We start from the raw sequence: 26,738 nt of genomic DNA on the forward strand, positions 1-26,738 counted from the left end.
GTATTTGTCCCGTGCAAATCACACAAATATGCTAACTCAGTAGTCATGACCTTTTTGCTGTTGGCTCTGTGAAAACGACCTTCTCGCTGCTGGTTTTGTTTTCGTTAAACAAATATGATAGCGTCTAGTGTTAATGCATATATGTATATACAACTCTGTGTTAAATGGTAATGACCATTTCGTTGCTAGTTTTGATAAACAATAAGACATGGATGCATGAAACTTTTAGGTAACTAGCAATTCTTCAAACCTATTTTGAGTTGGGTAGAAGCAGTAATCGCTGCAAGGACAATGAGCTAAGTCATTGACGTTGATTCAAATGGAACCAAAAGGATGTAGTTTCATCAGTTAGCATCACCTAGGTGAGTTTGAAATATTGCTGGAGAGAGCGATGCAGCTGAGATTTAATTTGGTCCTGCTATGACAGAGAAGATTGATGAGTAGCTGAATTGCAATGTACAGTATTGGAAATGCAGGACTTAACAAAATCTTAATTCAGTAAACAAAGCATCTACAGAAAGTGAAAATGAAAATTAGTCAAAGAGTAATTTAGCATAAAATCTCTAGGCATCAAATAGGAAGAATATTATGGTTCTTGATCTTGCACGCGCTACAGCTAAGACGGTATTACAGATATCAGAAAAGAATTCCCATACAAATTTTGGGTTTGCACCGAGAAGTAGAGTTAGTTCTAAGTTATTTTTGTTTTCTTTGACTTCACATGAGGCTTCTCAGGGACATCCGTATCTTCTTCAGAAGCGCTTTCAACTAAATCATCAGGAACATCATTTGGAACATTGTGCTTGGTAATGAAGTCTTTCAATACGCTCATGCTTTGCTCTTTCATGGAAACCAACTGCTCTGAAATACTATCCTTGTTTATTGCATTGATAGAATGTACCTCTGACCCAAGGCGAAGTGTACATACAACACGAGACTTAGGAGGAATCACATCGCCACATTGAACCTCCATTCACTGCAAATGTCACCGTAATCAGTTCACTGAAAGATGTAACCTTTTCACTTTTAATTTTATGAATCATAAATTATTTTGAAAGGATTGATAAAAAAGAGATGACAGCAAAGCTTAGTTTCACAAACAGATATTAAAAAACATGCAACCTTCAAATTAGAGTGCTTTAGTTGACGCAATTGGAACATGATGCGTCTAAGCTGACACAAGCTCATAATGCACAAAAGTTGCTCCATCTACTTACTACCCATAAACAGCTCCGAAAGAAAAGAAAAATTAATATGAAAAATACAACTGGCAAACAATTTTAAGCGAGAGCATATTACTCGTATAAAAGATAGATTTCAATTAAAATAAGAAAGAAATCTCAAAAGCCTCTCATATGTCAACCTAATTCAATTTTCAGTCGGCAGAAACTAGATATAAAGAAAACAATATGTCTGAAACAGACCCAGTAAGGCGCTAATCATAGTTTCACAATTTAATTTCGAGCTACTGTCTCATTTCTCCCTCAGCTAAGCAATTTTACTAAAAAAGAATATGCAAAATCAATATTTCAATTACACAAATTTATGGTCAGTATAAGAATATTAAAAAAAAAAAAGCAAAAATGAAAAAAACCAGTGAAAGAACAACTGACCTATTAACGGCGTTGAGTCCTATATATGTGGGAACTAGGATACCGGGAAGTAGCAAGTCGGCGGACTAGAACCAGAGGTTTTTAAGTTTTGAGCAAGAATTATTCTGAAGCGTTCCCGTAGTCCCAACAGGTTTTAAAGCTTAACATTTACCTCCCCTAAAGTTTTCTAAATTGCATCTATCGCCCATATCTCTTTACTTTTTCATTTTCCGTACTTTTTGTGAATGGGGTATTGAGGTGCGTGAGCCGAGCCGGCAACAGACGATCCAATTCTCTCTCTCTTTTTTTTCTTTTTTTTTTTTAAAGTATTCCATCTAAAATAGACTGAGACTATTTGATGGCCATAGGGCATAGGCTCAGCAATTTCTTTTCACACCAGGACTAATACGAGCTTCCCAATTATCTCCCAAAGTAACATACAAGTATTTTCTTTCTATTTTAATCCTTTTAAGTGAAGACATAACTCCGTTTTTGGAGATGGCTTTTGCTTAACAATGCTCCCACGGTCGGTTGATCATTGATGATAGAAGAGTAAACTTCTTTCTCATTTTATGCTTTCTTAAATTCCCAAGATGAATGAAATCATTGCCACAATGATTAATATTAACATTCATCCATGCTAGAATCAATCTCACAGACGCATTATTAGATTGATTTTATTATTAAATTAGGATCATAATACCACTTTAATGAAATGACAATCTTTTAAATCTTTTAAATTATTATAAATTTTAACTTATTCTCATTTTTATTAAGAAGATAAAAAAAAAATTCATGCTCTTATTTTTCCTTTATCTTTTAAATAAAAATAAAATAAAATATGCAATAATTTAAATAATATTTTGAAGGATTTTCTGAATTTTGAAGATTTTCATTCTACAAAAAGATTTTACTCCTTATTATTTTCATTTTAAGAAGAAACCTTATGTAGTTACGTTTGATACCGGATGTCTTTTGAAAGAAAGTTGTCATGTATCTGGAACTCTGGAAGGGTGTCGGTGAAATTGTCTTCATCCATAGATGCCGTTAAATCTTATGAACATCCTGGAAGACTTTCCCAGATCAAGACTTCAAGAGAAGATATGGAAGTGTTGCTACACAGAAAATCAGCTTTCTAGCACAAAATGTCAAGAAATGCCTTAGGGAAAAAGACTGGATACATCCTATAAAAAATTAAAAAAAAAAAAAACACAAAACAAAGATGAAATTGAAAACAGGATACCATGGTTGAAAAATATTAGGACGAGAGCATGAAAACAAAATTGGGTGTACTTCATAAATATTTAATACTCAACTCTGAAATTAAGAAAAGTGAATGCCAGCCTTGTTAAACAAAGAGAGAAGATATAAGAACTCTTGTTGTGTTAGCTTAGAAGCCCTCTTCTCTTCGAACTGTCCCTCTCTCAACACAGCCAAAACTTTGTCCTTGAACTCGGACACCTCACCTTCAACATCACTATCGCCATCATCATCTTCCACATCCATTTCGTCATCACTTCCATCATCCACCCCCATACTTTGATCCCCATTAGAATCCCCCAGACTTGGTGTATCCGTTCCGATTTCGGTATTTCCCAAGGAACTATTCTGTGAGGATTGTAATGCCTGTAGGGTCCGGTAGTTCTTTTCAAGCATCGATAGGACATTTTTCAGCCTGAAAATTGAGCTAAGGGTTTTGTTCTTTCTTATGAAACAAATCCGTAAAAATCCATCCCACTCTACAGGATTCACTTGAGGACGCGGTTTCCTAGGCTCAATTCGAACAACTGAGGAATCAACCTTAGGTGGAGGACGGAAATTGTTCTTCCCAACTTTAAGGAGGTGGGAGACCCGAGCATGAAGTTGTGTATTCACAGAAAGACGACAGTAGAGCTTGTCACCGGGTTGAGCAACAAGTCTCATAGCAAATTCTTTCTGGAACATAATAATCGCGCATCTGAAGGCAGGTTGGTGAAACAACAACTTGAATGTGAGTGGGGAGGAGATTTGGTACGGGATGTTTGCCACACATATATCAAAATAGGGAAGATCAGTCTTGAGGACATCACCCTGAATGACCTGTACAGCAAAGAAATCAGTTTCTATTAATTTTACAAACGTACAACATTCCGATCATCTTCTTCCTTCAAATAAATTAAGAATGTCAGCATATGCACAGTCAGAAAAGGAAACCTACATTGTTTCTGCTTCTGCCTTAAAGCAGACCAAATTTGGGAATGTGATTGATTAGTTAAAGCATACTAATGTTAATTAACACACACATACACACTCTCTCTGAAGTAGAAGAACAGTGCTTAATGCAAAACAAATGTTATTAGCTAGAATCATAGTAATTTGTCTGAAAGGATTTTAAACCTTGAGAAAGAGATTAGTCTGATAATATTGTTCTGAGGCAATAAATATATAAGGCAGGAACTGTAATGGTAATATGAAACCATTAAAGATTAAAAAGAAAAGAAGGGGTACCTTTAAACGGTTGGAGTAAGGGGTGGATTGAAAACGGCGCTGGAGCTCGAGAACCATACGAGAGTCAAGCTCGACAGCGATGACCATCTTGCCAACTTCCAGAAGCTTTTTGGTGAGATTACCAGTGCCGGGACCAATCTCAAGAATGACATCGGTGCTCTTGATGCCGGCTTTTTGGACGATGCTCTCCACAAGCAAAGGGTTCTTCAGAATGTGCTGCCCCTTTGATTTGTGGAAGGATATACCTCCTGCTCCTAGTCCTTGTCCTTGATACGGTCCACTTTTCTGCTTTCCTTTCTCCTTCCTTATTTTCCCTCCTGCCATCGCGCGCGATGTGTTTGGGATATTTTGCCCACTGGTTTAGTTTGGCTTTTGATTTTAGGGTTTTCTGTTTTCCGCTTTTATTTATTTATTTATTAAAAAGAAAAAGAAAAAGGCAGACTAAATAGTAAATACCCGCATCCGATCCGCATATCACCTGAGGACAAAAAAAAATAATAATAATAAAAATTTGCAGACCGGGTTAACCCAAGTACCCGACCCTGATCACTCGGATTATTTATTTATTTTCTTACCACTGTAATTAGCAGGTAGGAAGGAAATAATCTCGTGAATAATATTATTATCATTACTAAGGTTTGAAACTCAACCGTTTATTACAACCAAAACTTATAATTAAATTAAAATAACCCCACACTACAACAGCACTGCACCTCGACATTAAAGAATTTAACAGAAGTTAAGCCTACAGATTCATTTTTTGAATCAATAATGCCGAAAGGATACATGGTACATAATCTGGATGGCCGATCTAAAGAAGACGAATTGATTAGGTAAAAGAAATGAGGTAAAACTAAAATATAAATATAACAAATAAACATCTATGACTATGCTATGCAGTATGCACAACTTCTTTCTACAATTTGTTCAGTGTCCTGTTAAACCAGTCCCTTAGGCGCTCCACCTTAGCTGATAAGGCAGCATTTTTTATAAAATAAGATTCGGCATTCGACAGCATCACATTTATGTCATCCTTCGCTGCTTCCAAGCTCCTATAGTAGTTGTTCACTAATCTCAACCGGATCACTTCAGGATACAAGGGAACTGGAAATCTGCAGGAATCATTGCAGAGCGCCAAAGATGAAAATTAAATTAGCTTCACATTTCTGCTACTCATATAGTAGCTTATTCAGTTGAAATTCATATTCAAGACCAATTGGCAAGTCCTAGATAATTTAATGGAGGATGAGATTAATTTTTGATGTGATGTGATTAATGGAGGATGTTGTTAATTGATATTTGTTATTTTTGGCCCTCCGGGGTGGGGTCAAATCACTAGTTGATTTCTTTATCCTCTTAAACTGCAATCGTTAATAAACTATAATGGTATTTATATCCATCGTAACACTTCCTCCCCACTTTCACATGAATCCCGACCCTCTTTCTGCCCTCCCACCCTCACCAACCGATGCGAGCTCCAAAATTAATAAATGATATTTAAAATTAACCCAAATAAGAATGTATCATCCCATTCTTTTAAACCAGTTTTGCCGAGACTTATCACAGTTGATGATACTCCTATGTCGGTAAAACATGCATCTGAAAAAGAACAATAAAAGAACAGGATGGGTAGTGTGTTAGAAGGAAGCTGCAGAGAAGAGATAGATACCTGTTCAAGTAATCCAGCTTTTGAGCAGCTTCATTCAATCTTTGAATCCCATAATAATCCTGCAACATTTAAGTAAAATTTATAATAACTCGACGAAAGCCTTTATAATCCATCTTTAGGAAGAAGGAATATTCAAATGCAATTTTCTTGGAATGTCCAGACCAGAAGAATGACGGAGATAGAAAAGAACCTGTTTTCTGCTCACTGACTGCTCCAATTTATTAAAAGAAGACAGCAACTTATCTCTGCTCTCAGAATCAATTTCGGGATGCTCCCACATAACATTGGGGTCATGCATTTCCCAAGGACTATGCAGGTGGGAATCCCCAGTCTTGTATTCAACCATATACCTGTCCCAGGGGCTATTGGGAAACTCCTCAGATTTGGCCTGTGATTTAGTAATTCTACCTTTCCACCAAGTGCCACCTTCCCCATTCGCATTCCTCCACCAAATCTGGCATTTATCCCTGTGTGTCCAATTTCTGCTGATAGCAGCATCATACAGTGTTTTTTCAACAACAAAATCAGGAAAATCTCTAAGTTCGGGCAGGGTCAACTTGAATGCTTTACCAAGCACACTCGATGAAGGATCTACAAATTTAAGGGTGATTTTACAGCAGCTATCCCCAGAACCTGGAAATGTAGCATAGACAAGATTTTCAACCTTGCAAGTTTCAACCGCACTAATGTATCCATTAATTGACCACCATGGACCCACTTCTTGCGAGCCAGTTGATTCAATGAATTCTTGATGGCCCTGAAAATAACAGAAGCCTAAATTAGAAACTGTGAAATCAGCAAAAAATGAGAGCTAGTCACATTAGAGGATCGTGAAGGAACAGTACCGATTATCAAAACAAATGATTACCTGTCTCGAATATATAACTTCATCACCCAGCTGAGGGATGTAACGGTAACCCTCCTCGTGCTCTGACAACATCAACCACGACAATTTTCTAACAGGGAAATTTGACTTCCTTCCAGACAAGAGACATGGATGTCCATCATGATCTCCTCGCCGGTTTCTAGTTGACCTAGGTCGTGATTTGACAGTTGAAGTTGGTATCCATTCTTCAGGAAAGAACTCATCATGTGCTTCCATGGAGGAGTTTCCAACAGTTTTTGATGTCCCCACCAAATCATGGCCATTTTTAGACTTGAAGTTACAGTTAGCAGCAATGGGCTCCCGAGAAATTATTTTCATCTTCATGGATCTTGTTTTACGTATTGAACCAGAAGCTGCTTCAGGGGAATCAATTCCTGAAGCTTCATGGTTGATGCCATCTTCCATGCCACCATCAAAGGCTTCTATATCAGTCCTAGTCTTATAAGAACTTTTACTGCCATCACGCACTTTAAACTTTAACTTTGAATTTAATAACTGGTCAGAACTAGATCTGCCATACCCCTCACCTTCTTCGGGTACTTCAGACATTAGATTGCCCTCCATGCACAAGGAGCTTTCGGACATCGGAATCGGATCACTTTCAGCACTTGGCAGGTCCTTAACTGAAGTACTGGATTTCTGTTCTGAAGGACTTTTAGTATCCCTCAAAATGCCTTTTGTTCTTATTCTTACCCTGAGGGGTGGATTCTCTTTAAGTTCATCACGGTAATTTGTGCCAACATCTTCATTACGAGATTTATGAACATCATCATTCTGCTGGTGGTCAACCAAGGGTGTTGAATTGAATGATGAAGATTTCTTTATATCCTCATGACGAGCAAGCTCTTCCTTTCTCACACTAGCCAGGTCCAGTAGTGCATCACTTCCAAACTTTTCCTTATCACTGCAAGACCGCACACATCCATAGCACGAAGTTTCTGAATTAGATGAAAATTTCCCATGTCCATTTTCAAGTTTAACACACCTGTTGACATCGCCTATGCTGTCGTTATGGACATCAAAATTTGCATCAGGTGGCAGCAATACTCCTGAACTTGATGAACGCTTGGATGTCCGGATCTTGACCTCTGCCCATCTAGTTTTGTTCTCCATGTCACCTGCAGATTCCTCCAGTTGACTGTCATATTTCTCATCTTGACTTCCATCTGCAAAAACAATTCTGTTATGCTTTTGAGACAACCCCACATCAATCCCACTGCCTGCAGAAGATGACCCCGGCTCTTTCAAGCTTAAATCAATTTTTCTTTCAGTAGTTCCTTGAGGAGGTCCAGAAGATGATTGCGGTAACTTAGCCATATCATTGCCTTTTACTCTGGTGTCTTCCAAAGATAGAGCCTTCTTGTGGTCACGTAAGGAAAGTTTTAAGACCAATCTCTTCCTGTTTCCTGTATCTGACTGAGATTCTAGGAGCTCAAGAGGCTTGCCCATAAACTCAGACTCCACTATTGTCTGTTCTTCTTCTCTTTTATGTTGCTGCTGCATGTTCTGCAAGTTTCTGTCATCTTCTTTGCTTTGAACATGTGAATCTTGCAGCACCGTATCACTGTTTGACGAATTGTACTCTGAATCTGAGTCATCTTCACCTGTTGAAGTTCCTGTAATTCTAGAGAACATACTTCGAGCATTGCGTGCAGCAACTCGCTGAGGTCTCAATAATTTTGCTTTGGAGGACTTCTTCTTTAAAGCTTTTTGGCTATTTTTTGATTTCTTAGTTCTGTTACTGCCAGAAGCAGATCCATCACGCTCATCCAAATTCCTCTTCCTGACACGCCTCCCAGATGAAGTCTTCAACTCAACCTGAAAAGCAACAAATTCAGTTCATATAGCACAAACAGAAATGAAACCAACATAGGTCATAGACTAATTACTTCAGCCCTGTGTTTTCTTCTTGTCGATCTGCGACGTCCATCTTTACGACTATGTTCTACCTCACTGTCTCCTGCACTACAATCAGTGGAAGAAGTGGAACAAAAACTTCCTTGCTCAGCTTCACTGGCACATTCCTCAGCAATATTGTACTCTGAATCATTGTCATCACTTATGACTTCATTTTCCGGCTCCCAGTACACAGGATCTATGAACTCAGGTACTGGCTCCATCATTCTCTCCAAATCTTCCAAGGGAGGCATTGCATAATCCTGGCCTAGACTAAAATCTAGTCCAATAGCCAGTTTAATGGATGAAGGGCGCCACTCAATGCCCAGTGCACCAAGCCGACGTTGCTGGTACATACTCTGGTAAGGTTCTTCATATGGAATCATACCTGAAATTTTCCACCAAAGAAATAAATATTTAAAAAAGTTGCTCAAAATAACACAGTTTATCCACAAAAAGATGAACCATAAGCATACTTGAATCACAAAGAGGATCTTGAATGTTCCTTCTATGTGGAACAAGTTGTGTCTCCTGCAAATAAGCAAAAGAATGCAAACCATTAAAAGATCCTTGACCACTAATCGGTTTACTGCTCTGAACTTAACGACAGAGAAAAGGATTGGTCAAATTCTATTGAGTTTGACTCATAGTGATCATTTATCAAAAAATGACTCTGGTTATCAAATGACTGAACAACCAAGAACAATTTACTTACAATACTTAGTTGACATTCATAAAAAGCATTTCATGAACTATGGTTTCAATAGAATTCGATCAATCAGACAATCACTTATATTCCTTGCTCAATATCAGACAATCACTTATTCACAAGCTTCGTGTAGCGAACTTTTTCAAATTTCCAAGCTCACATGATTAACAAGAAATCCAATAAACCTGTACTATAGGGATAGCCCATTTACGATTGGAGGGAAAAACTGAGAACCTAGCAAGTTAAGAAAGGGTCATGCAAATAAATGTTATTCATCCATCATCTTAGATAATCCAAGACAAAAATAATACACCATAGAAACATGTAATAATGAGTATTCACTAACCTGGTCAAGAACATTTCCAAGACTATCCCGGATAAGGGGTCGATAATCCCCAAGGAAGAACTGCCATGAAGTTGCACACGGACAACCATCATAAGCAATTGCAACATAACAACTTAAACAGTGAAGATAAAAAGTAAATAAGCTACAGACATTTCAGGTACCTGATCATACTTGGCATCTTTTTGAGACTCACCCTGACCTGTGTTTAGCAAATATATCTGGCCAACATCATCCGAAAGAACAATTGATGTCCCATCCCTGTGCAGAGAAAGCAATGCCCCGTCACAATAAAAATGATATGATGTAAACACTGCAAGAGAATTGTTACCAAAATCTAGCAAGCATTTAGATCCAAAATGCATATAACAATAACTGTAGCAACACAAACTTGGAAATAGAAACAAAAGCTTTCACTGGGGAAACTACAAGAGATGTCAAACTGCCAACCACAGTAGCTCAATGAGACACAAAAAGCAAGAGAATGAGGTTTGAAACACAAAGCATATGATCAAGATGATCATATACGTAGGAATGTAGGATCTTCACATCATGATTGGCAGTATATAAAAGAAACAAAGCAATTGAACCATTCACAGGGAAATCATATGATGATTACATTCAAGGGTGCACAACTAAATGATTATATACTTTAGTACATAAAGATAAAGCAAAACCCTCCCAAAATCTGTTGTAACCCATCCTAACCTTGATGTGAATGGGTTAAACCTCTTGCACCACCAAAACAAGAACCAAATAACTAATCTTCATGGCTATAGATAAAGTTCAGACCTATTCAGACCAACACAAATTAAAAGCAGAAACTCAAAGACGGGCGTATAGGCTGAACGCAGGTACATAGGACCATCTCAAAACTTTATCTGGAAAGAGAGATGAAATTATAAATTACAAGACAGAAACTTTTGTAACTTCAAATGCATTTGACTGAAGGAACAGAACGAGGAATAATTCATCATACATCTGTTAAACCAATCAAATATATTCAATTCCAGCAGGAAGCGCACACATCTTGCATGACATGCACTTCAAGGCCTGATGCCCCAATTCAGGACGGCAATACATGGGCAACATGGAAATAAAATATCTGAACACCAATGTGATTTTCTTGCACACAAGCCAGACACACCTCTTTATACCTTGGCGAGGCCTATAGATCAAGATCGTTTGCAAAAATGCTGCTCGGTCTGATCTTGACCAACAGAAAACAAATTCGAATATAATAGGACTAAAGTGCACCTACTTTTGTACAGACCCCACTTTTTATAAAGAAATCAACATAATATTCTAAAAGATAAAAGAAATCTCAGGCAAGTAAACCATTTATGAATAAATATGTTCACCAGAACAAAACACCGTCTATTCACCTGAAGGAAGGTAAAAACATCATTCTACAGATAACTTACGGTGAAAACTTTCCATCAACCAACTTGAAACGTCCTATTTCATATATCCGAATAGGCGTGCCCTCCCATATCTGGAAAGGCCATACCACAAAATTTCAATACACAATGAAAATAACAATAATAAAAATAAAACTGCAAGGAAAACTTCAAGAAACAGAGACTTACATCCCAGACTATAGTTCGTCCATCATACCCAGCACTCATAGCAATTCTAGGGTTGAAAGGATGAACATCCAGAACATAGGACTGCCAAGGATTCAACAATAAAGTTATGAGCCACTGAAGTAAAATAAGTAGAAAAATAAAGATTAAATCAAAGAAGATAGGCATATTAACGCCTTCAGAATCTACGCTACATGACGAGGGAAAATTGGAAACCACTTACAGATGCAGAATGACCAGTCAAAGAATGTACCAAGCTGCCATCAACAGCATTCCAAACGCAAATTCTGCAATCTGCATTAATACGACACAGTTGCAGGGACAAAAGTAAATAAAATAAGCACAAGATCCAACTAGAAAGCTAAGATCTTAAATGAAGCAACAATAGAGTATTATATAACTTGAATGAATGAATTTGTAAATATTATCCCTAGGCATTTTAAAACAAGAATGCAGCCAATGAGCTAGCCGCAAAACAATTTATGTTTGGGGTTTACATATGCTCATAATTGCTGTTATAATTGAAATGGAGAAGGCCTTTTTATAGGAAAAAAAACCCATATTGATTATGTAGTGGTTTAACTTGTTTTACTATTAGCTAGGTAATGTATTAGCTCTTTTCGTTTTATGCCTAAAATGATTCAGAGTTCTTTAAAACCAGATGAGGCTAGACATTACAAAATCCTGGTGACAATTAAATGAAATCAAAATTAAAGGCAAAGCTTTAAAGTTGAACCTTCAGTACAAGTACAGATTAGCACCATTAAGAAACCAAAAATTGATAGGCCTTACCATCTACCACTACTGATAATCACTTATAAAACAAAATGAGAAGTCAAATGCTAGAGGTGGTTCCCACAGAAAAAAAAAAAAAAGTTAACACGAGTGACTGGTTCACTTAGTGAGGCTGCCAGGATATGATGGGGGCAAAATGTAGACAGCCTGACAGAAGGAAATAAATAGCAGTACAGCATAACTAGAAGATATGCTTCCAGATAAAGAATAATATAAACTTGTCAGGTACAATTAATAACCACACTTAAGCAGTACAGACTAGCACTTTAGTGAATAACGAGGAAAAACTAATTGTAATTATTTTACCCATGATAGCAGCAAGCACAAAGCGATTATCCAGGCTCCACACAATCATGTTAACTCCACGAGGAGTTGGGAGGAGCCTTTGACGAGGGCCTCCTCGAGGAGGTTGAGGAGGCAGTGGAGGAGGTGGAACTTTCAAATGATATGCACGCGTCCAACGTCCAACTTTTCCCTGAGCCAATAAAAGGATTATAAAATCCTTTTTATTTTTTTCTCTTGCATGCATAAAATTCAGTTGTTATCTCCACAACTATTTGTGAACTTTGGAGCATAAAGAACTAATGAAATTTTGCTGAGAAAGAGAACATGTCTCCAACAACAGCTCAAATAGAAAAGTTTGACCTAAAATCATTGAAAGGACTCACATGGGATCTACGTGATCTTGGTATCCATATAATTGCACTACCATCCCGTGAACAGGTAACAATGTTGTCATGACAGAACCTGGCAGAAACAAGGATTCACAAGAACAAAAATGGCTCTATTGATTAGACGCAAAAACAAAGTAAAATAGTAGTAATATTAACAATAATAATTCCGGAAATTGTTAAAAGAAAATCACAACAAACCAGGAGTTTTTAAATTTTGGAACATTTTCCTCCTTGAAAGCATCAGACATTGCAGATCTTGAAGCGACAGCACAGCCACTGCAGATAGAAGCAGCTAAGCAGGCATGAGATTCTGTGGAGATAAGACATATACAAAAGACAGACTAACCTAAATTGGACGTAATTGACGTCATTTTCATGCCCCGATAACACATCCAGCTCATGAATTGGTTGTTCAGAGTCTTCCACGCTAGATTTACAGGCACTCCAGACCTGCAAGTATCTGGCTCTCAGTAGAAACTCCAACTAAATATAAATATTAACAAGCAAAAGTTCAAAATAAAAAATAAATTAAATCAAATATAATAGAAGATGAATTCTATAATAATTTGAAGAGTTCAAAGGTTTAACACACCCTTGCAAAAGTGTCAGAGCTACCAGTGACAAAAACAGTTCCATTGGCATTGTAAGCACAACATAATATCTGATGGCTCTGTAGACCATTACTAGATGAGGGTCCATTATTGGATGGAACATTGCTCTTACCTAAAAATACTTCTTGGTTAAAGAAATTTTAATATCTTCCTAATACAAACTAACAAGCAAAGAACAACAAAGAAGAATCATCTAACCAGTGATAGCATCTGGAGGCTTGGGCAGGTATATTCGTGGACTATATTGGGAATATCGAGCATCCCAGATTCGACAAGTTCCATCATCTGAGGACCTACAAATATTAGTAGGGTCAACAAACATGCACAATAAATTCCAACCAAAAAAAAAAAAACAAAAAAATTCACTGCATCCATCCAGGTAAGAGTAAAATAATTGTCCATCCTGACGCGGTCCATTCAATATCCAGAGAATGCTTCATAATGGTCAAAAGGAGGATGAAAAAATGAGATATCTACATGCAACCCATAGTGAAATCAAGATTTTTTCAAAATAGTAACAGCAGATCAACTGAGAAACTGAAGGAAACAATAAGAGGAACATATATGTGGAACCGAACTCACGATAAAAGCTGATAAATAGCGCTAGGCCTCGGACTGAATGCAATGGCAGTAACAGCTCCTGTATGTCCCCGCAAAACTGAAATCGGCAACCCATCCGGCAAGCGCCACTGCAACAGTCGAAAAGAACTATGTCGCCTTCAAAGAATACAAAATAGAGATACTTAAAAGTAGGTAGGATATGCTTACAACTCGAATGACGAAATCATTTGAAGCTGATGCCACCAAAGTATTATTCGAACTTACAGCCAAGTCTGTTATGTCCCCCTTCAGTACATTCAACAGAAAGTATAATGTTACAAAACAAACTTGAAATGCCTATAGAGGATATTTGTACATTCATGTAAGAACCGAGAAAACCCAAACTCACTTCATGTCCACGACAACTGGCCAAGCAAAATGCAGTTTCCATCGACCAGATTTTAACAAGGCGGTCATCCGAACCAGTAATAACAAATCTTCCTGAGCGATCAAATATGGCTACAAAATACATGCAATAATATTTTTTTCAAATCCTTATCCACCAACTTTGCCATAAAATGTGCTAACATAGCAATAGCAAACTCAGTAAGGAGCCAGAAGAAACAATTTAACCAAAAGACGGCAGAGAGGGAATTTGTTCATGCATCTTTATGCTGAAACCAAATTGTTAATATTGCCATACTACTGAAATCAATTTAAATCTCTTTAAAAGGACGTAAAATTTTAAAAAAAAGAACATAAAACTAGTAAGAACAAAAATATGCAACGAATTACCAAACATGAACTTGATGATTATAGAAACCAGAGTGGTGACACCAAACAAACTATTTACAGAAGATGAGGATGATGAAAGACCTGATACACATTGTCTTCAAAATTTAATTGTTAAACATATTATGTCTGTATTTCAAGATTGCACAACACCAGACCTAATCAGAGATTTTGAAGGGACTTGGCTGAACTCTTTTTTTTGGGGGGGGAGGGGGGGTTCTTTTACCACTTTTACCTTTTATTGATTTGAAAAAGAAAAAAGATTTCATTGAAATACAATAAATATACTGTAAGAACCACATCAATGTCATAGCTGGCAGACAAAATCCCAAAAGTTTCCTTAAAAACGACGTATAGTAAAGAGCATTGATTATCACAATAAAGTTCAGAAAGCCCTTAACTACAAGTTCAAATGATGACAAAAGGCATGCTCCAATAGACAGCATCACAGTGACCCCTTTTAAGAACCACATATAGTAAAGAGCATTGATTATCAGAATAAAGTCCTGAAAGCCCTTGACTACAAGTTCAAATGATAAAAAAAGGCATACCACAATAGACAGCATCACGGTGACCCCTTAGCTTCTTTATATTTTGCATTTTTTGCACCATGGTTGATGGTTTAGCAATTGCATAACATGCAGAGCAAACAGATGGAGCACGATGGTGCTTTTTGAAACCTCCACCAATTTCCCTTAAACTTAACCCATGAACCTGATCAGCCTGCATGTGGGGCCAACGCAGGTAAGCTGGTAGAGGTTTAACTTGCTTATATTTCATACTTCTATCACCTGCAACAACAGAATGGAAAATGGATTAGGCAAACACCTATAAAAGCAGAAAAGGAGGAACAGTCTCATAATAAACACCCATAAAGGCAGAAAAGGTTTTATATTATAAGCGCAAGGGAAGTTATGAAAACCATATGATGCATCAGCCCAAGTACAGTCATTTGGGGGTCCTTTGTGATAAGCTTATACCTTTTCCCATTTTCTTTCATTTACCGATATTTAGCTACAACGAGATGAAAGAATAAATTGTGCTCTCAGGATTTTCTGTTATTATCAACTTTCTTCGCTAAAAGAGCGTAACATCTGGAGCTAAAATAAAGTCCATTTAGAAACTATAATACAGCTATAAGGGTAATAAAGTATTGATGCTCTTGGGGTACTCTCGCTCTCAACAAATTAGGAATTTGGAACAAATTGGTATCGTAGATCCAAACCATTGTTTAGGTCATTTCTAATATCATAATTACAATAATTGTTTACTAAGATACAGAGAGAAAAAGAAAGAGCAGTGGAGGACACATTAAGCAAGCATGTCCAAATGCAACCACAAGGTCTGATGCAAGTCAACTTTGGTAACTTTGGTCCAAGATTTACAACCCTTTATGGAAGAATCAAAATTTAAAAAAAAAAGAAAAAGAAAAGAAACTCCCATAAGACTGAAGCAAATCATTATGACATATCACTTACATTCCAGAAGTGAAAAGGAGCCAGATCCAAGTAACGTAGGAACATCAGCAGCATTTGGGGCAATTCCACCAATCCTGCCATGGAAGGGAGAGGCTTTATATAGCAAAAGTTGCCTCAGAAGCTTTACTAAGTGATCCCATTCAATGTGAGGATACCTGAGATTTATAAAAATGGGAAATCAATAAATTACAAGAAACAACATGAAATAAACTCAAAAATGAAGAAAAGAAAGCACAAACCCAAACAAAATTTGCATTGTAGTCTGAATAGACTCTGAAAAAGCATGAATCTCACTCAAGTTATCACTTAAGTAAAGCAACACCTCAGACTTGAAAAGTGACTCACCAACTCCGACTTTAAGATTTGTCACCAGATCAATTACTCATTGGATTTATTTTAAGGAAAATCTTTTAAATTACTTCCCAAAATAACATGTCTGCTGCTCCACTTTGAATCAGTGAAATATTTTGGATCTAGAAGATCGCATGATGCCAGACAATCCAATAAATGATAGAGAAAATCAGGAGCATATTACCATAAGTTTCCAGACTGATCTTTCACTGAAATTGAAATAAAAGAAAACGCATATATACCTCTCCACTAATTTATTATAACTTAATGGAAAAGAGATGCCATCATCATTGTCATTCCCACTATTTACACCACTCCTAGAAAACCAAGCATGATATCTTCTAGGTAGAAGCTGATGTTCCAAAAGCTCATTCCAAAGCAGTCCGAGAGTCCTTTGACATGGCCCAGAAGATAAAAAATGGATGATCAGAAAGTAAACTTCTCTTAAGTCAACATCAGCCTCAACAACTTGATTGGCTACCATATCTTGTTGCTCTAACTGAGCCATCTCCTGCACCGTACTCGAAAATTTCAAAGGTGCTTTACCAAGAGAAGGTGCACCACTGGAAGATGAAAGCTTCCAATAGTCCATAATTTTAGTACAGCCTGAGAAAATAGAAGCAGCAGTTACAAAATTTAACATAACAGGTGTGTACTGGCTGTATGCAGATCAACAACTTGGCTGAAAAATAACACAAACCATCTACAGAAATGGACGGATATTTAAACAAATAAGCTCAATGTACAAATATCTGTAACCCCCATAAAATCAATTTACATCTTCGAATGAGGGGGGGGGAGGGGGAGGGGGAATTCAATTTCTACAAAATATCAATAAAGCATTAGGCGGAACAAGAAGAAAATGAACACTAAAACAATGGCTTCATCAACCGAGAAATCTAGCCAAGGTTACTGCTACCAAGGCTCTTACTTGCATGATTCCTCGAGCAGAAGTTTGTTGGCTAACTAACATAGCTAAAAATCCTATAACACAGTTACTTCAAAGTTGATACATCCATTTTTCAAGGTGACCCAGTTAGTTCCATCAAAACATGTACCAATTAACAGGTGAAACTAAACTCGAATCTACACGTATGACATTTAATCAATGACATGAAAAACCGACAGAATTAACACATCAATATTAAAAGAATTCTCTCCAAGATCTATACCGAAACACGCGCAATTGCGCCAAAGCCAAATAAAATTAGAATTTATTCCCTGCCACCTTAGATAGAGTCGGTTTAGATACTGAACATGGAGCTCTTCAGGAAAGTGACTTATTAGCCGTGATTGATAGTTTCAGAGCTGGCAAAGGATTATTGTCAAAAACAAAGAAGAAATGATAGCGAACTTTTTGGTTTTCAATCAAGTTTGAGGAAAAGATACGAGACGCAGCTCAGCTACATTTCGTTTCTCTCGGATTGTCTCTGTTTTTGGGATTTCCAGTCAGCTTTCTGTAAAGAAAGCAAACAGAAGAACCCAAATGGAGGTATTAAAAAATGTTAAAGAAGAAAGGAAAATAAATACATACATATGTATATTTGTATATACACACACATATGTATGGGAAAATATTTTGAGTATTAACAGTAATATATTTGAGAATTGGGAAAATTTTGGAATGTTGGGTTCGGGATTAGGAGTTGGGACATTAGATGTGAACGGAACAGATGAAAAGACTTCCTTGCCCGTGTTCAGAATAGTCAACGCAAAAGTGCTCTCTCATTCAGATTCATCGCTCCCGAGGAAAGGTTATTTTCGTCCTTTTATCGATGGGCGTACACATCATGCATTCATGTTTGAGACGGTGGCGTTACACTGCCAGCCATCCGGTCTCATCTCACGTAACAACGTTCCTGTATACGCGCACAACTACAACAATTTCAGACCCAAACTAATCCCACTACGAGGGCAAATATGGTTGTACCCTGTATACAAACAAAAGCAATTGAACTTAAAAAGGAAATTAATCAATCTATTTTCCAGACATCAGAATCATTGCATCATTAATCAGATCCTAAAAAATTCGGGCGCCACAACAAAACAAGTAGCCTACAGAATCAGAAATCTTACTATTCGTGTTGGAAGCACAATCACAGGTGCACAACGGCGTGCACAGAAATAGAACGATTCAATTAAGGAGCGCATTGATGTCTTACTCAAGTTAACAAGTCTACAATAATTTCAATGCAGTATCATCACTTTCCGATTTCAGATTTCCCAGCAGTACAAACAGCTCTAACAACTGCTCTTGAAATCTATAAGGCTAACCAGCTCTGGATATACAACAAACATTTGGAAGCAATGTTTAAAGCTTCAACTATAGCTCAACCAGAGCGTGATTTTTCAATTTTCATTTCCCATTGAAATTTTTTTTTTTTTTTTCTGAATAACAAGTGGCTAGAGCACGCATATACTTGAAAGGTGATTGCTGCCGCAAAACAATTTACAGCAAGGGTAGATCAAGCATCAATGAAGCGGATATCAAATGTATGGGGATGTATCTGCCACACATTTAATGCTGCATATTCCTCTAAACATTCTTTCAACTGTGCTTCACTGTATCCCTGTGCATAAGAAAATAATCTCAAGCCATAAGAACCAAAGTCGTGTTGGAGAAGAAGAGATTATTTTGTTCAAGTAAACAACAAATATGTAAAAGGTAAAGACATCACAGAATAGCAAAGAAGAAAGAATTACAATAAAATCACGATCACATTCAGTGACACAGAGGAGCTTCCATGTCTGCAGATATGAACCTCCTAAGCTAAAAAGTACGCTTTGCAAAAGAAAGAACAGTAAATATTGGAATACTTGATTTGAAACTAACAAGTTCTCCAAACAGCCTGAGTCTTAAATTGGGTGTCATATCATCTAAACATGATTACTAATTGACCTAACCCTCTTTGTCGAGGACACATACCGTGATAAATGCACCACTGAAGGCCCAGGTGACAGAACAACATTCACTCAAGTTCTGGAATGCAGTGGAAAGCCATCTTTTGATCTTTTTTTTTTTTTTGGGTTACTGGTCATGTTTTGAGAAAATACAGTTCAAACAAAATTCCCTTAACGGCATCATAATTCTCTGTTCTTATGAAATGCAGGGTCAAATCGAGACATGAGACTACATAAAAGAAACCCCACAAACAGAGTAGTTCTTCTCCTTTAGATAAATATTTTGGAGGACTAAAACACATGGTGACCAACAATCAACAACTAAATTGCATCCTCAAAAGTACTAACCTTCCTAGAGATCCAGTTGAGTGCATGGGCATAGCTCACATCCAACTTGTTACTCCTTGCAGCCTCATCCCGCAAAATTGAGTAAATATCAGATATAGCATCCAGACCAGATCTCTGACGATCATCAGAATACAAAGAGAACTTTGACATCTGCATTAACCTTAGTGCCTCATCCACATCACTCTGAGCAACAGTTTCTGAGAATCGAAGCCTTGCAAGTGCCTGTAAACCAAAAGGAAACATCAAATTCAAATGCTTTAATATAAATCAAGAATAGCTGCCATACATAGATATCTATGGTTCCACTGGTGGAGACACGTGCCCAACACATCACTGGCAGGAAAGAATCCACTTCATACAAAACTGTCGACAGTTTCCGTCTAAAACTTATATCCCCATTTCAGACCCAGAAAGATCTGTGCGCCTAGGAACCACATCTACCCATCAGAACAAGTAGTTCCCATCCCATTCCCACCCTGGAGCCCACTTCAATAATTAAAAAAAAAAATGAAGATATCAGAATCTAACATTAGCCACAAAAACATGGTATCTGAACTTACAGCTGATATCCGCAGAATGCTAAGTAAAGTTCGCACTGTTGTATATGAATGAGGCGTATTTGATTTAGCTTCTTCTTGCCGGATATTGGAGTATGCTGCAGCAATATATTCCTCCAGTTCTCTTGGGACACAAGGGGATAATCTTCTTGCAGCAGAAATATATGCACTAAAAGCCAGGAAAAATTAATGTGATAAGAAATTGCAAAAGAATCCATGGTTCGGATAACCAGAAAATTGAGAAATAACCATGACATTTATTTCCTTTTGAACCATTCATAATCTGAGAAGACAAGTCCTTTATGCAGAAGTATCTTTCAACATGTATGACAGAAGGGAGAAGTAAATCATTACAAAGTAAAGAATGCCTATCATAAATGTTAAGCCCTTTTACTTGGACCACAAAAGACTTGGCATCAGCACTCGCACAGATATGAAAAACACTCAAATGTAAAGACATGCAGCCACACAAGAAGTAGCATGTCAGTAAACAAAATGCACCTTCTATAAACAAAACACGATCAGCAGAGGTAACAAAACTCCTTTCTTCAACCAATATAGCTTTGTAAATTTTAGCTTTAGACCCAATATCTACTGCTTTAATTATCTATCTCAACGGCCTATCTAATGAATGAAAAAACAAATTATCATATTGTAACTTTTGTTAGCATAATTTAAATACCATAATACAAGGATCAGTGATGTAGAAACTAACGGCTATAATTAAAAAACAATCATCCACGAATTAGTAGTAATCATTTGTGAAAGGAAACTTTAAATTACCGAAGAATAGCTGGCTCAAGAGGAGTAAACCCAAGAGCAGGAGACTCCTTGTTCTGGTGCACATAGACAACATGCCTAGCCATTTCAAGATCACTATCCATATCCGCTCGATCTAGGATCAGCCACAGAAGATCAAACCTTGATAGAAGGGCAGGAGGGAGGTTGATATTTTCAGCAGGAGTTCTCCGTAGATCATATCTTCCCCTACAACACATATAATGACCTCCCCAAAATTAGTATTTTAATTGTTCTACAGACTACAATGTTCATAAACATAAGCAAGACACTTGAGGTTCTAGCCAAAAAGCTGCCATATATTTGCGCAACGTATATAACATGAATTCAGGCACTTGAAAATGAGATCAACTAATGCCTGTAAGATCGCACCAAGCTGGATTAGCAGCAGAAAGAACCGCAGTTCTGGCATTCAAAGATGTGGTGATTCCAGCTTTGGCAATGCTAACAGTTTGCTGCTCCATAACTTCATGAATTGCTGTACGATCTGATTCATCCATCTTGTCAAATTCATCAATAGCACAAATACCCATATCTGCTAGCACCTGAAACATAGTCAAATCCCTTTCTATGAAGCCCAAAATTCCTTCAAAAAACAAATAGATCATAGTCATCTAATTTGTGAAGGCAAAAAATGGCTTGACTATCAAGAAAAACAATCTAGAAACCCCTCAAAAAGCAGACACTTCGGACACGAGGTGGCAGCAGTAACAGACATCCCAGACATTTCATGTTCATGGCATTATTCATTTTATTTCTAGATAAAAGCCTCTTAAACCAATTTTATAATGATTAACAAGGAATCTGGATTTGGCCAATGTGGCCAACAGCTTGGCAGTTAGTAACTTAATGGATACATAACATGCAGTGTGCAGAAAAACGAGTCTCACCAATGCTCCTCCTTCCAGAACCATCTCATTTGTCACATTATCTCTCTGAACAGCAGCAGTTAGACCAACTCCACTGCTACCTCTTCCAGTGGTATACACCCCCCTGGGCGCTACATTGATAATGTGCTTGAGAAGCTGACTTTTGGCAACCCCAGGATCACCCATCAGACATATATGTAAGTCTCCTCTAATCTGCAATTTCATTCAGTAATATTTGTTACACTTTGTTAGTCTTCTCAAAGTTGCAGATATGCTAGGATGCCCCCTGCTCAGTGATAAGGGGGAACAAATCAAATAGAAAAATATACTCGTCAATTTTTCTCAAAACTATGATCTCTTGAGGAATTATCAATATGTCCCGTCATTTCAGCTGGACTATACTCCTTACGATACTGGTAAGGAAAAAGTCAATTTGCTTACATGTGTAATTAAATTGTTTGGTAAAATATACCTTCATCCCATCCTTTAATTTGCGGTGAGGAGCACCCACAAGGAGAAGAAGCAGAGCTTTTTTAATATCTTCATGTCCATAAATTTCAGGGGCCAGTGATCGTGCCAACTTATTGTAGATATCACCATCCTCAGCCAAACGAGAAATATGTTCTTCCTCATCTCCTCTAAGTTCATATCTGCAATGGATTACAAGTGAGCCCGTCAATTTTGAACCCTTCTTTGGTTCAATCCTCATCTCATCAAATGAACAATTAAAAACCATCTTGTTTAATTACTTACCAAAAAGCATATGATTAATAAAACACACATGTTTGTTAAAACTACATTTAGTAAAAGCATAATTCTGTTCTCAGCGTTCATTATTAAAAAAAAAAAGGAAATTAGAACACATCAATATAAATATGTGCACAAGTTGTGATAATTAAGCATTTGAAGTAGCTTACTCCTCGTATTTTTTCTTAAAATGAGTGACAGACATGGCCTCCAAGTATGTATCTGCAACTAATCCAGCACGGAGTGCTCTAAAACCAGTGTAAGGAATTGGAAGAAAGATCCCTGAAAATTCAACAACATCTCCTGGAGCAACCTGCCAACGTTCAAAAAATGGATAAAAGCTCATACAAAATTCATAAATTTGATAGACGCAATACCATGAAGTATCTGCAACCATGAAATTTCTGACACAATAATATACACTTAGGTAGAGGATGTAAGTTCTACGTTGCAATTATTCATGTCATTCAGTTTTTCACTTTAAATCTATATCGAAATATTCATTTTTTTGTTTCTGTTAGCTGACACAGACTAACAAGGGTAGGTCAAACAGTTCTGTAAACACGAATTTATGGTTTTAATTGACATTTTGTATACCCACAGACTACCACTTAATAGGTTAATATGATTTGAAGCACAATGATGACAATAACTACTGAAATTTTCTGTCATTTCTTCACTTACTCTCAGACACGAAATAATTTAAGAAGTTTCATGAAAGCTGACCAAAAAAGCCACTAACCTTTCTTGTGAGTTCTCCTCTTAAATGAACAGTCATTGTTCGAGGTATATGACCTTTTGGAACATGTTCAGCCAACTCTTGAATCTTAGCCTGCAAAATACCATCTAAAATGATAAATCATGTGCAAAAGATTCCTGATTGCAATTTGAGATATCAAATTTATATTAAACTACAAACCTCCTGAAACTTCAGAAATTTTGATGCTCTGAGTTGAAGAATCAGATTCCCTTTCGTTTTGTTTATTTTACAGCGTTGGGATGGGCACTCAAATAAAGGCATGAAAACACGGGCAGTTACTTCCTGTTTGAAACATTGATAATGGATGGAATCAACAAAAACTCGTGTAAAAGAAAAGAGAATAAAATACAAGTCTCATAAGTGATAAGACAAGCCATAATCTTTATAAGTTCTTCAAATCAATTACCTGGTAGATTTCGAAACCACACTCTTCACAAGTATATACTGCTACCTGCATAAGTGGCTTAACATCTGAACAACGGGTTATAATACCAGATATCCTTACAAGCTGGCCAATGTATGAAGCCTTGACCTCCCTAATAGAAAACGGTCGCCCCTTTGATGATGCTCTGATATAAACTTCACTGAATAGAATGAGACAGATGCTTGACCATTATATTCAAAGAAACTAAGTTGTATACAAATTATGAGAAATTGATACCAAGCAATTGGAGTTGATATTGTAAAGCCAAATTAAGAAGTGTTTGAAAATATCAGGCTTCAATACGTATTACAAATAAATAATTACAAAAACATACACTATAAAGTGGGGAGATCCTTTTTTTACTTAATTAAGCTTCAACCAAGTAAAATTTACCATTTGCAACATCAACCATAAACTATTGCTAAAAATTTTTAAAAAAAATCTTAAATAAATATCTTGAACAAGTTCGGTGTACTGTAAGAAAAGAGCTTTTGTTCATTCTTACTAATAACGCTTAATTTCCGGAGGCATCTTCTGACGTGGATCAGCTCCATCAGTATTATCCGCCCCATCCTCAGATCTCTGTGTCATCAATATATCATGGTCGTCATCCGGAAATGCCTCCGTGGGCTCCGGCAATAACTCGTCAATTGCAGAAGCAAAAATCCCAATATACCGGTGGGTGTTTTCAGTAACTCTCCTAAAAAATTCTTCATCAAAGTCTTTATACTGTAAAATCAAGAAAATCGACAGTTAACACATAATTAGGGTTTCAAGCAAAACAAATGAATGTTTAACTTTTATTCTAATAACCAAGAAGAAAGACAATGAGAGAGGGGATTACGTTAAATAGGTCTTCAAGATCAATCTGGATTGAACGAATTTTACGATTTGCAACATCTTGCTGAAATGAATAGAAGGAACTCAAATAAAAAGAGAAAGAGAATGAAAACAGAATATACAAATTTTCAGATCTAGGATTTTTCAATCCATGTAGGAGGATTAAAAAAGCGAGAGAGAGACTTACGAGAATGTTCGCGTATTTGGCATCGCCATTTGCGTCCGCGAAGTTCGAAATGAACTCCTTTGCGAAAGCTGAATAGAAAGAAAACGAAGCAATAGAACTAGGATCTTATAAATAATTGATTGCATAGAAGTAGAGTGATGAATATTATACCTTTATCTGCGTCGAGGTCGAAGATTGTCATGGTTAGCGTTAGCAGCTGCAGTAAGAGGCAGAATGAGCAAATACGAGAATGAAAGAGAACAGGGGCCTTGGCGGGAAATGATGAGAGGGAAGACGGTTTGGCGGGAAAATATACGCGTAATTGATACGATATAATAGAGCAAATTGCGCCCGGTACACCTGGATACTTCAAAAATTATCTCAATATCCTTTAAAAATAGATAAAAAATTACTAAATTATCTTCATTTTAAAATATTTCAACTCAACGGACAGCACCTCTCCCTTCTCTACTGAAGCAAACAAACACTCATCTGCTGCAATTTCCTCCATTATCAAATTCAAACAAACAAACACTGCAATTTCCTCACTGGCATCACCTCTACTGAAACAAACATTCATTCTCCATATATGGTAAATCGAACTTCAACACGAGCAAACTAAGCCTGAAAAGGAGAAGCTGCCACAACTGAGAAAGTGAAGCATAGTTCGTCACTACATAATCACCGGAGATAGTTGATCATTTACTGTAAAATTGTCAGAATGTAACTAGTTGAGACAAGTAATTCCATGTAATTAATTTTCTTGTTAATATTCAAGAGAAAAAAAATAAAAAGTTAGGGTTTTATATTGAAAAAATAGATTAATTAGTTGTGAGTCTCTCATAACATGTTCGAAAACAAATTTCTAGTTGTTTTGCTGCATGCAAATTGTGTAAAATTAATGGATTGTGCTGATTATAATTTTGTTATGTAACACAAGATTTAGTCGTGTAAGGTTATGTAAGATTCAAGGTTGTGTTTTACACGACTTTCATGTATTGCATGATTACACGACCTTCATGTATTGCACGATTACACGACCTTCATGTATTGCATGTTTATACGACCTTCATGTATTATACAGTTATACGATCTTCTTGTATTACACAATTACACGACCTTCAATTCCACATTTTGCTTCTTGTCAATAGAATCTGCACATTACATTTAGTTTAATTAGGCTCACAATAAATTAGAATTGTGCATATACCTTTACCTTGTGAAATGTCATTAATTAGAGAGATTCTTAATTTCCAATTATAAGTCATGGTAAGTCATGATATGTCTAGTTATGAGTGAAAATATTTTATCACTGCGAATGGTGTTCTTATGTGTATAACATTACATTAATTTCCTATAGCTGATATTTTTTTTCTTAATTGATTTCATGGATTAATTATATGCAGGCATTCCTCATGTATGCTTGTATGCTTGGCCAGAGGAAGAAAGCACTTTGAAGATAAAAAAAAAAAAGAAAAAAACTTTTTAAATGGTTGTAATATGTTTAATTGCGACTTTAAAATTACACGAATTTTCCATTAATCATTAGATTAATTTAGTTCTTTAAAGACTTAATTTGTGCTAAGAATTTATATTTACTGCTATGCAGAAAATGTCAATGAAAATTATTAAAAAAAGAAGTGAAATTAAATTAGAATTTTAAAAAATTCCACATCATCATTGGTTTGAATTGTAACTGGTGGCATAGGATCAGATGTCTTAAGTTTGAACTTCGTTGTGATTTCGAATTCCGAAGTATCTATATCAATAACTTCAGCTATCTTCTCCACCAATGCGGCATATGTTGTCGATCGTGGTATCATTATCCCTTTAGCCTTTGAACTTTTGAACTTATACTCGTCATTTTGTTTAATCCATTCACCATTGAAGAGAATAGACACACGTACCAAAACCATATC

At 36.7% G+C, this 26,738-nt stretch overlaps 3 protein-coding genes across 6 annotated transcripts; all 3 read right to left on the bottom strand.

The window, feature by feature from the left end:
* Positions 1-512: 512 nt before the first annotated feature.
* On the bottom strand, positions 513-4,488 carry LOC102628306 (ribosomal RNA small subunit methyltransferase). The gene is made up of 3 exons (XM_006492265.4): positions 4,080-4,488; positions 1,614-3,671; positions 513-976 (listed from the first exon to the last, which is right to left on the bottom strand). The coding sequence occupies exons 1-2, from the start codon at positions 4,401-4,403 to the stop codon at positions 2,916-2,918; spliced, it is 1,080 nt and encodes a 359-aa protein (XP_006492328.2). The 5' UTR covers positions 4,404-4,488; the 3' UTR covers positions 513-976; positions 1,614-2,915.
* A 196-nt stretch (positions 4,489-4,684) lies between these two features.
* On the bottom strand, positions 4,685-18,043 carry LOC102628602 (uncharacterized). Of its 4 annotated transcripts, none has more exons than XM_015525196.3 (24): positions 17,638-18,043; positions 16,652-17,015; positions 16,059-16,213; positions 15,132-15,371; positions 14,198-14,307; positions 14,017-14,094; positions 13,831-13,937; positions 13,447-13,541; positions 13,230-13,369; positions 12,984-13,087; positions 12,836-12,913; positions 12,632-12,710; positions 12,270-12,438; positions 11,392-11,462; positions 11,172-11,252; positions 11,007-11,077; positions 9,747-9,843; positions 9,586-9,645; positions 9,007-9,061; positions 8,524-8,918; positions 6,617-8,452; positions 5,939-6,505; positions 5,749-5,807; positions 4,685-5,191 (listed from the first exon to the last, which is right to left on the bottom strand). In XM_015525196.3, the coding sequence occupies exons 2-24, from the start codon at positions 16,999-17,001 to the stop codon at positions 4,996-4,998; spliced, it is 5,193 nt and encodes a 1,730-aa protein (XP_015380682.2). In that variant the 5' UTR covers positions 17,002-17,015; positions 17,638-18,043; the 3' UTR covers positions 4,685-4,995. The 4 variants fall into 4 exon arrangements, with proteins under 4 accessions (XP_015380682.2, XP_015380681.2, XP_006492329.2 ...); XM_015525195.3 differs by having other exon boundaries at positions 17,582-18,043; XM_006492266.3 differs by having other exon boundaries at positions 13,230-13,360; positions 17,582-18,042.
* A 465-nt stretch (positions 18,044-18,508) lies between these two features.
* Positions 18,509-25,123, bottom strand: LOC102629070 (DNA replication licensing factor MCM7). The gene is made up of 15 exons (XM_006492268.4): positions 24,991-25,123; positions 24,841-24,908; positions 24,658-24,717; positions 24,319-24,542; positions 23,796-23,973; positions 23,549-23,671; positions 23,372-23,461; positions 22,800-22,942; positions 22,355-22,532; positions 21,904-22,095; positions 21,386-21,558; positions 20,999-21,202; positions 20,219-20,384; positions 19,659-19,880; positions 18,509-18,979 (listed from the first exon to the last, which is right to left on the bottom strand). Exons 1-15 carry the CDS (start codon positions 25,019-25,021, stop codon positions 18,875-18,877), a joined length of 2,157 nt encoding a protein of 718 aa, XP_006492331.2. The 5' UTR covers positions 25,022-25,123; the 3' UTR covers positions 18,509-18,874.
* Positions 25,124-26,738: the final 1,615 nt, after the last annotated feature.

This window comes from Citrus sinensis, chromosome 3 (assembly GCF_022201045.2).
Source record: "Citrus sinensis cultivar Valencia sweet orange chromosome 3, DVS_A1.0, whole genome shotgun sequence".
Lineage (NCBI taxonomy): Eukaryota > Viridiplantae > Streptophyta > Magnoliopsida > Sapindales > Rutaceae > Citrus > Citrus sinensis.